Here is a 9,174-nt window from a genome sequence, read left to right as displayed (position 1 = left end):
CGCTCTCTCTCTCTCTCATCACCCTCATCATCAACATCATTCTCATCGCCAACATTTCTTCCGCTTCCACTGCGGTGATGCTAGCTGCCGTCCCACAGTCTTTATTCATCATGTCACTAATGCTATTGGTAGGTGGCCAAGACGACGAGTTCTCTGTCGCCGAGAGACCTTACGTGGTTTTACAGAAACAAAATCTGGGTAAGAAACAGACATCAATTCAAGCTCCAAACGTTCCCAAGGGTTGACCACACCTTTTGTTGTTTCGCCCCTTTTACGCCTACATATATCGACAATTAGAAACATGCAAAATAAGATACAATACAATTGAATGATTTGATACGGGTTTCTGTGTCCAGTAACGCTGGGTAGCGTCCTCGGTGTCCTGCTGCTGCTGATGATCATCATGGCCGTGTGCGTCTACAAGCCTCTACCCAGGCGCTGAGCGTTTCTTCATTCTTCAGTCACAGAGACAAAGACTCGGATTCAAACACAACCTAAGGGGCTACTTAATGGTCATCAAATCCACCCGACAGAGAAAGGTGGGCCTTGGAGTGGCTCTGCCACTTGCCCATTTATTAAGGGCACCTTGATCCCACCTCATGCGATACACAATTATGCTTGTAGAAATCAAGTGCTATCCATTCTTGAGTTATATTTGAATTTTATTTATTTTTAAAGAAGACTATAAATTATTCTAGATGGAATGCACCTTGTTGACCTCACAATGTAAATAAATGTTTTGGATGTTTTCAACACTGCAGTCAAGTGTTGTTCATTAAACTTACACAATATCCAATAAAAAAAAGAATATTCAAAAAAAAAAAAGCTTGATGCGGGCGGGTCCCGACTGGTTAGCATAATGGCCTCACAGTGCAGAGGTGCAGGGTTTGATTCCGGCTCCGGCCTTCCTGCGTGGATTTTGCTATTTAAAAGAAAGTCCCTTTTGTTTGAACAGTTATGACTTTACTGTAGTACAGTATGTGATAAATATATTCTGTGAACAAATCTCTGGCTCTATTTAAATAAAAACAACAAACCCGAGACAGTAGATGTGACTAAAAAGATGTCAATTATTTGTCATGCAGTCACGGGAACACAATGGCAGCCTCACAAAAAATGAAACCTTAAAATTCATACTGCGCTCAATCACAAAAAATGAAACCTTAAAATTCATACTGCGCTCAATCAGCATGACAGGGATGTGCGGCAGTACCACTACAATGAAGAGCTATCTTTCTTTACAAAAGGAAGCCCTGGCTTTGCTCATTTCAAGGAAGAACATGAGCAGCAGAAAAGGTGGAATGGTACATCCTTTACCAATGGCTCGGTGGAAACATGGAACTGCTCAGTGCAATGTGAAAAAGAATTTGGTGCGACACACCGTTACAAGAGTATAATGGGGTAACAGGTCAGCGTAAGGATGTGGGCCTCCAGGGCGCGGCGAAAGATTTTACCCTCACAAATCAAACCATTTGTCTTTGTTGTCCCTCAGATGGATTGCATTCTTGTATATCATATTAATGATTTTCTCAAAGATCATAATTATCACACACCACTTAAGTCACAATAATTGTTTACTCGTGTTTTTTTTTACTTGAAACCTCTTTAATAATGCAATCAAAAGTAGACATTAGTTGCTTCGTCAAGGTATCATTTCTGATACAGCTGCATCAAAGTGCATCAAATCACTGTCAACGAGTATGGAAATAAAGTGCTTTTATTTTACGAACAGTTGCAGCTCAAATGGTATCTATGTTACAAAGATCTCAGTTGACTGAACTAAAAGTTGGCCTTTTTCAAACGGTTGGCAAAATGATAACATTATAACGGCTCAATAGTTTATCATGTAGCACAGAGGGTAAGATTTGCCGAAAGCGCTCAAGTTAGTGGTTGGTCATATGTAAAATAACTACAGTATAGTGGTTATTCAACATCACTGAGGGTACAACTTGCTCACGATCAGATACTGGGGAAAGAAAATTTTTGAGTGGCACAAGGCTAAGCTTTTCATCAAGTAACAGACAAAATGTCTGTTGGCACATGCTGGAACAACAAATCAAGGAGTCCTGATCTGGCTAACATGTCCGCACACACAAGAGGTTTGCAGTTGTTTGTGGCTACAGGAGGGTCAAGGCAGACTGCCTTCAGGAATATCAAGACTGCTTGGCTGCTTGGACAGACTGCCGTTGCATTTTTTAACTGAGGCATTAATGCTGGTAATTGCTCAGGCAGCCAAAAAAAAAAATAAAATCATACAAATTCCACTTCCACACAAAATATATACAGTTGCTGCTGAAATTTAAATTCTCTTGCAGCGTTTTCTTCTTGGCCTTCTGAAAAGTACAAGATATCTGCATGTACTTTTAGTCAATAGTATGGCAGAGAGCTTGTGAATGAGAAATTACCAGTAGTTTAAAAGCTACTTCCAAAGAGAGGGTTGTTAAAACTTGACCCTGAGTTTTCCATCATCCAATGGAAATGGCTTGTGACATTAAACCCTTCGTGGTCCTTAGCAAAGTAACGCTATGGGAATATTTAGATTCCCCGAAATATCACATCAGAGATTTAGGATTAGAGCCATGCCAAGAATACAAACTGTCCACTGGCACCAAAGAGTTAAGTGGGAGTGGCAACTAATGTCGAGTCACCTGAAGTAGTCACTTTTGATAACATTCTTGGGAGCTGCCGTAAGACAAAGATATGATGGGGCCGCTGCTGAAAGTACTAAAAGCCCGCAACACATCAGAGCCCATTGATCAAGCTGGAAGACGGAGACTCAGCATGTAGATATGGAATAATAAGTATCCTCTAACCCCAAATCACCCTTCAAAAAGTTAAAATGAGGAAAGGGTTTTGCCTGTGCAAGACCAGGCAATTAAAGGGAAAATTGGTTGTTGCATAGAAGACAGGAAGTGTCAATTGTCACTGAGGTGAGGCGGCAGCTTTCAGATAGACTCCGATTCCCTCTTTATCCTTCTACTTTTCAGTGAGTGACAGCTGCAAAATCCGCTCCAGCTCTTGTTCCTCCTGCTTCCTTAGTCGCTCCTCTCGCTCTTGGGCCCGCGCAGACAGCTCCATGGCCAAGTGGAGCTCGGAATCGTGGCTTGAGGCGGAGAAGGTGCTTGTGGGGCTGGAGGTGTCGCCATAATCCACTAGCACCCCCTCTGGGATACTCCTGGAATCACAGAGGCCAACGAGTGTTTATGAAGTGGAAATGTTTGCATCGGCGGCCATTCCAGACCACTGTGAGCAATACTAACATGTCGTAAAATAATTTACATTATAATGTACATTATATTTGTGACAGAAGGACAATTAAATGCTCCTCCACTAGATGGCACGAGTAATTTCTTTTATGAATCTCTGTATCCATCTGTCAGAATCTACTGTATGAAATGTATTTGCTTCACCTAGATTTGGAATTCATCAAATTACATTCAATGTCTACAATGACAGTTTTAGAGACGGTTCCATTTGAATATCTACCTGTCACTCTGGCTGTTGACCATGGCGTCAGTGGATTCGCTGTGTGGATCGTTCCCTATGCCCTCCTGTGGCGACAAAAAGTGATTCCCAGTACAATGGATAAGAGAGTAGGACAAACGGAAGCAAATTAGGAGCAACCGGTGAGGCCTCACCTGGCCTGAGCCTATGTGGGAGTCCAAGAGACTTTGATGGATTGCGTACTGCAAAAACTCCTCGTCATTAGTGGACGCAGGGGCGTGACGGCTGCCCCCTCTGCGGTGGTAGTTGTCGGGTATGGCAAACACAGACGGACACACTCGGAATGTTGGAGGCACTGGAAATGCACGGAAGCGACAGTTGTGGAGCAAAGAAAGAGTTTGATACATTTGGTAGTGCAATTTGAGTATGTTTCTACCTCTGGCCTCTTCGTCGTCTCCTGAGGATGATGGTGTGCCTGCTGGTGTTACGTTGGCTTCCTCTTCAGTAGTGCATTTATTAACGTTACCAAAAGTAATCCTGGCATTCAGCACATGAAATAGAGGAATCTCTGCAAAACACAAGAAATCACTACATTTTGATGTTTCACACACAGACAAAAAAAGTACGTTTCCTCATTCGCAACGTGATGGCAATCACCAATTTTGATAGGAAATCCAGGAGGAAATTTCAGCGTGACAAAGTCTCGTAGCCGTGCAAAATGCGAGCTGGTTCGAGCCATGAGATCAATGATGGGGGTCACCTGCTCCACCAAGGACAGAGGATGATCTTCGCTCATCCACAATGTCCCTTTAAACCTGAGTGAGAAGGTAACATTGCTTGAATGCTGAATACTATTCAGTTCAAGTATCTGAAGGGTCGTTGTCTGACTTCTGTGTTCGCACGCTTAGCTCAATCGGTCGGCCAATGTCTCTGTGCCCCAAATTGAAATTGGAATTGAAATATTCCTCTGGAGTGATGGCTGTAGGATTTGTGGCAGTTGCATATTCAAGTGTCAGGTCCTGTTAACAGTAAACAAACACCTCATCAGCTTTTGGAGACAGAAAAAAAAAACTAACTTTATAATAAAGATACTGGCAGACAAACAGGTACAACTGCACAATCTATTGAGATCCAACACGAGCTCTATTTAATTTCATTCATTGCCAAGATAATCTCAGTTTTGCCTGTCACTGTCAGAGAGGAATCATAATTTAGGAGTCTCAGGATGACAGAATGCACCAAACGATCAATTGAGCATACTGAAAACTACAAAAATAGAAATGTTTATGCAGTAAATCTGAGAGTTCGTTTTTGGAATTCCATTAAAGCAATGAACCAATTTCCATGAAACTATGATGAAAGTGGTGCCATGACCAATGAAAAAGGCTCTAAATACTGATCTGGAGCAATATTACTGAATTTCGTCTAACATTTTGCTGGTTCCGTCACTTAAATACATCTAAATGTCACTTCCAATCCATTTGTAATGTTTTATGTCATGGTGTTGGAAGCAGGCAGTAGCTTGCTAACTAACAAATGGAAACATTTCTTTCCCACTTTTGCTCCCAAGAAGAGTGCCATTCTCGTGATCTTTTGGTAACTTTTGAAGAAGCTGTTGAGTTTGATCTCATTGGAATGTGCATGGCGAGCCTGTTGTGGTAGTGCAGTGTATGCAGTCAATGTGTTGGGTCACAGGATGCGCGCATTACCCCTTGTGCACTAATGTGTTGTTCAACTGTCCCAAGCAGAGACTCCAAAATGTTCCTTTCACCTTTTTAGAGAAAGGTCCACATTCACTATTCAACAACACAACATTGAACGCAGACGCACATGCAACATAGTGCTGACATTTATGTATAAAAGTCTTAAACATATTATGGAACGTTGACTTTAGAATGTTTATGTCCAAATAGTTGGGTGTCCAGAGTGCTCGGCCAACCAATCAACAAGGAAATTAAACAACCAAGTAAATCTTTAGTTATCTGCATGCCCCACTGTTGCTAATAAACACAATGCCCAAGTCTGCACCAAGCTTCTCCACCAACGACTTCGCAGCCCCACTGGCTGAAGTTCCAGAACGACTGAATAACTTTGGCAGCTGTAGCACTACCACGTCAAAGCCAAAGTATGCCTGTTTGGCAATGGCATGCGTCACATAGCTACATTTTGTGACAAGTCGAAGTGTGCCTTGGTGATGAAATTCTGCATCCACTCTTTTCTTTTCTTATTGACACTAACTTGATTGCGCCATGACTTTGTATGTTGAAAATTCACAAATGCTTGCTCAGAGACATTTTCAGATGGAGGCAGCTCCGAAAACTCAACTTTATTTGAAGAGCACTTGAAAACAACCACCGCTGCATACATAAGATTTACTTAGTTGTGTAATTTCACACTTGCATTGAATACAAGTAATTAAAAATGAAAAATGTCCTCTTAAAGGAAGAAATACATTTTGCTGCCACCTACTTTTTATCCTGGCTTTCTCCTCGTCTGTAAGATGTTCAGTCCTAGTCCTGATGACTACATTCACATTGTTCACACTGAAGACCTAAGAAAACCACAGCAAATGACAATAATTAACAGAAATGATTTGTTTTGAAATCACACACATTTGAGTTGATGAAATGGCCATTTATTTGAACCTTTGTTTCAAATCCGTTGACTACTTCAGTTTTGTCTGTCCTCCAGCCCCAAATCCCGGTCTTGTTCCTATCAAAAGTCAAGAAAAAGGAAAAACAAAAAGATAATTATAAGGGAAAGTGCACCATATGCTGTTATTAAAGATGCAATACAGGTTATAAAAGCTATAAGGTAAATGATTTCCTGAAACTCTCATCTGATTAGTAAAGAGATTAGACCGTGTAAACCAGGATGATCTTAAAGCTCAAGAAATGAACTTGTCATATTTTAGAGCTTTTAATCATGTGTCATGACTTTCACGCTTTCATACTTTTATGAGCTACATAAGCAACTATATTGGGTGGGACTCCTAACTATACTCCTGCTTAAATAATCTGTCAGCGCAGACAAAACCTGAAAGAAATCCCATCCAAATGTAGTTGAAGGCAAGCACAGCGTGCAAGCTGTGAAGAAGCCAATAAATGAACAGAATGAGACCCTTACCTCTCAAAAGCAATGTCCTTGGTGTCCAAGTAGGTGTTGACAATTGGAGTGGTCAATCTTTTGGCCACTTCTTGTTCTGCTGGTTGCATTGACTCGAGTGTGACATCCTCCATCTCTTGCGATATTATGAAACGCTCCGTGTCCACCACTTGATCATCATGGTTCACCTCCATCAACTCTGCACATGAATCTGCCAAGCAGCTTGTTTGGTAATGTTGGATCAGACAAGTTCACTTTTCATTTTGTTATAGACACTCACCATCTCCTCTGAAAAGGTAGCTCCTTCGCCCTCTGATCCAAGTCATGTTCTCGAAGCCTAGAAGAGTAGCATCCACACGAAGGCTTGCTCCACTTTTCCAAATGCGACACACATCACTTGGGCAAACCCGTGACACGAGAGGGACTGCGAAACAACAGTTTATGAGGGGAATAATAGAGAAAAAAAAGGTAAGTAGAAACATTAGGAGTCTTTTTAATACAGAAGGTAAATTATGTAGCTAGTCCGGTATAACCTGAAAAGCTTTTGTGTGGATGTGTATATTTTTAAAAGCAGCACAACAATGTTTTTACAGTACTGACAGTCAATGTGCAAAGAAAAATACAAGACGTGCTCTATTTTCACACAGGACTTACTCCAGCTAGTGAATTCCCACTTCATTTCCATATAGAAATCTGGTGACTGTGAATGAAAGACAGAAAAAAAAAATAGTTTGTTTCAGAAATCAAATTAAAGGTTGCTGAAAATAAAGGGCAAAAATGTTTTAAGTTAAACCTCTCGGATCTTTGACAAAAGCCCAGGTACTCCTTCCAAAGCTGTTGATGCTTTCAGGTAGTCTCTCCGTTGCAGAACCAACTGAACCATCTCTGGATCTCCCGTGCTGACGGCTTCTTGCAGCACTTGAGAGACAGAACAAAGACAAATGTTTACCGGTACATAAAAAGAGTTACAACCTGCAGAAACAGCTAAATTATATACATCGGTGAGACACATCCAGGAAACAGCAGTGCATGAAGTGGTCAAATGCTGACCTGTCCAATTATTAGCATTTTCTTTCGTAACTTGAGCTCCATGTCTCAGGAGGACTCTAACCGACTCCATGTGCCCGAGTGACACAGCCAGGTGCAAAGGTGTCCGACCTCTGGGATCCACAGTCTCAATGTCATTCTGAGGAATTAAAAAAAAAAAGGGACGTGCACTTCAGGAAATGTCACGGAAAGGACAACATAAGCACAACATAACTCTTCTGACACAATTGCAGAGTTATTGCACAGCATGCAGTTCATAATACTTCAAAATAATTAAATATCTTTGACAAATTCCAGCATGACAAAAAAAATGTGTTCTGAGCTCATTAATACAGCTTTTTATGAATTGTTACAAGTCAGTAACGGGATTACTGACGGGACTCACTGTAACAAAATCACCCACAATAACATGTTGAATTGATCTTCTGTAATCAAAATGAATCGTCATTACAGAGTGTACAACAAAATAAATAAATAATACAGGCACAGCATTAAGTGTTCAAAGTATAAGTACTTGAATAAACATGCGTATAATTGAATCATGACAAAAAGGACATTCTGATCCTGAACACGTATTTGTTGGCATCAATCAAAATTGACCATTGATCTTTTAAAAACAGAATTGATTGAGCAAGTGCACATATTTGTGGCCGGTGATTACGGATTTAATTATATGTAGATAAATAATGTAAAATGGTAACAGTGAAAAAATGCAAAGCAGTCAACAGAAAGCGAAATCAGGTGCATATTAACGTCAAATGTGTGGCAGTGAGCAGGATCTGTCAAACAAGGCGGCCCACTATTTCCTCTTAGCAGATTCCTAGCTTCGTTGAGCTAACAAATATTTGTGCCTTGCATATTCGGGTAGACAGCTGCTCTACTCACGTGCAATAGAGTAAGTTGTTGCTCCAGCTTCCTGTAATTATTCTCCCAAACTGAGGCGTGCAGCGGGAACTCCATTGGAATGTCTTCGCTAACATTAGCTGCGGACATCTTCTCTCTATTTGGAACCTTATAGCAACGTTAGCGAGCTTGTTCTAGACACGACTACGGTGATAGCAATGCCGTCTCCCAACCAACTTATAGAATTATTATCGGTCATGGCGTTGACATTTCTCGAATGATAAATCAGAGTAGTGGCAGTCTCACTAAACTTATGCCTATGCCTTCCTCAAAACAAAAGTTCGAACAAGGAAGTGGCAGGAAGAGTCCATAACAATTGCAGGGGTAGCCCAACTAGAAACCTAGTCGTATTAAACTAAAATTAATGCAAATTAAACGCGTACGGACATATCCAAGATTTTACATGATTGTTAATTTCATAGCGTCCGATTGACATCGGGAAAAATAAAAAATAACGTTAAATGTTTTGTCCTCAAAAATTGAAATAGTAAGTTCCCGCTGGACACGTCCATTTAACGTAACAAAATGGGGGTGTTCAAATATTTTACAAATGTACATAACGATGAAACATCACATATTACAGTGGTATATAGTTATACACCCGTATAAAAATTACAAATCGTGTATTGGTCTTGGCTGTGCATGTATAATGCACAAAGAAAGACATATAAATGT

General features: G+C 40.7%; 1 protein-coding gene and 1 long non-coding RNA gene across 2 annotated transcripts; one reads left to right on the top strand and one right to left on the bottom strand.

Annotated features, from left to right (window-relative positions):
* Positions 1-753, top strand: LOC148344398 (uncharacterized). Its single transcript, XR_015846088.1, has 2 exons — positions 1-198; positions 357-753. It is a non-coding gene; the product is annotated as an uncharacterized LOC148344398 (long non-coding RNA).
* An 840-nt stretch (positions 754-1,593) lies between these two features.
* ankrd13a (ankyrin repeat domain 13A) lies at positions 1,594-8,819 on the bottom strand. Its single transcript, XM_088297391.1, has 15 exons — positions 8,482-8,819; positions 7,600-7,735; positions 7,343-7,467; positions 7,204-7,249; positions 6,830-6,973; positions 6,571-6,760; positions 6,090-6,156; positions 5,914-5,995; positions 5,154-5,215; positions 4,333-4,463; positions 4,102-4,259; positions 3,881-4,012; positions 3,639-3,799; positions 3,487-3,551; positions 1,594-3,175 (listed from the first exon to the last, which is right to left on the bottom strand). Exons 1-15 carry the CDS (start codon positions 8,587-8,589, stop codon positions 2,977-2,979), a joined length of 1,806 nt encoding a protein of 601 aa, XP_088153517.1. The 5' UTR covers positions 8,590-8,819; the 3' UTR covers positions 1,594-2,976.
* Between the last annotated feature and the right edge of the window lie 355 nt (positions 8,820-9,174).

This window comes from Idiotropiscis lumnitzeri, chromosome 1 (genome assembly GCF_059441095.1).
Source record: "Idiotropiscis lumnitzeri isolate Australia: NSW breed Sydney's pygmy pipehorse chromosome 1, RoL_Ilum_1.0, whole genome shotgun sequence".
Classification (NCBI taxonomy): Eukaryota; Metazoa; Chordata; class Actinopteri; order Syngnathiformes; family Syngnathidae; genus Idiotropiscis; species Idiotropiscis lumnitzeri.
Note: the sequence above shows the minus strand (reverse complement) of the source record. Positions and strands in the feature narration are given on the sequence as shown.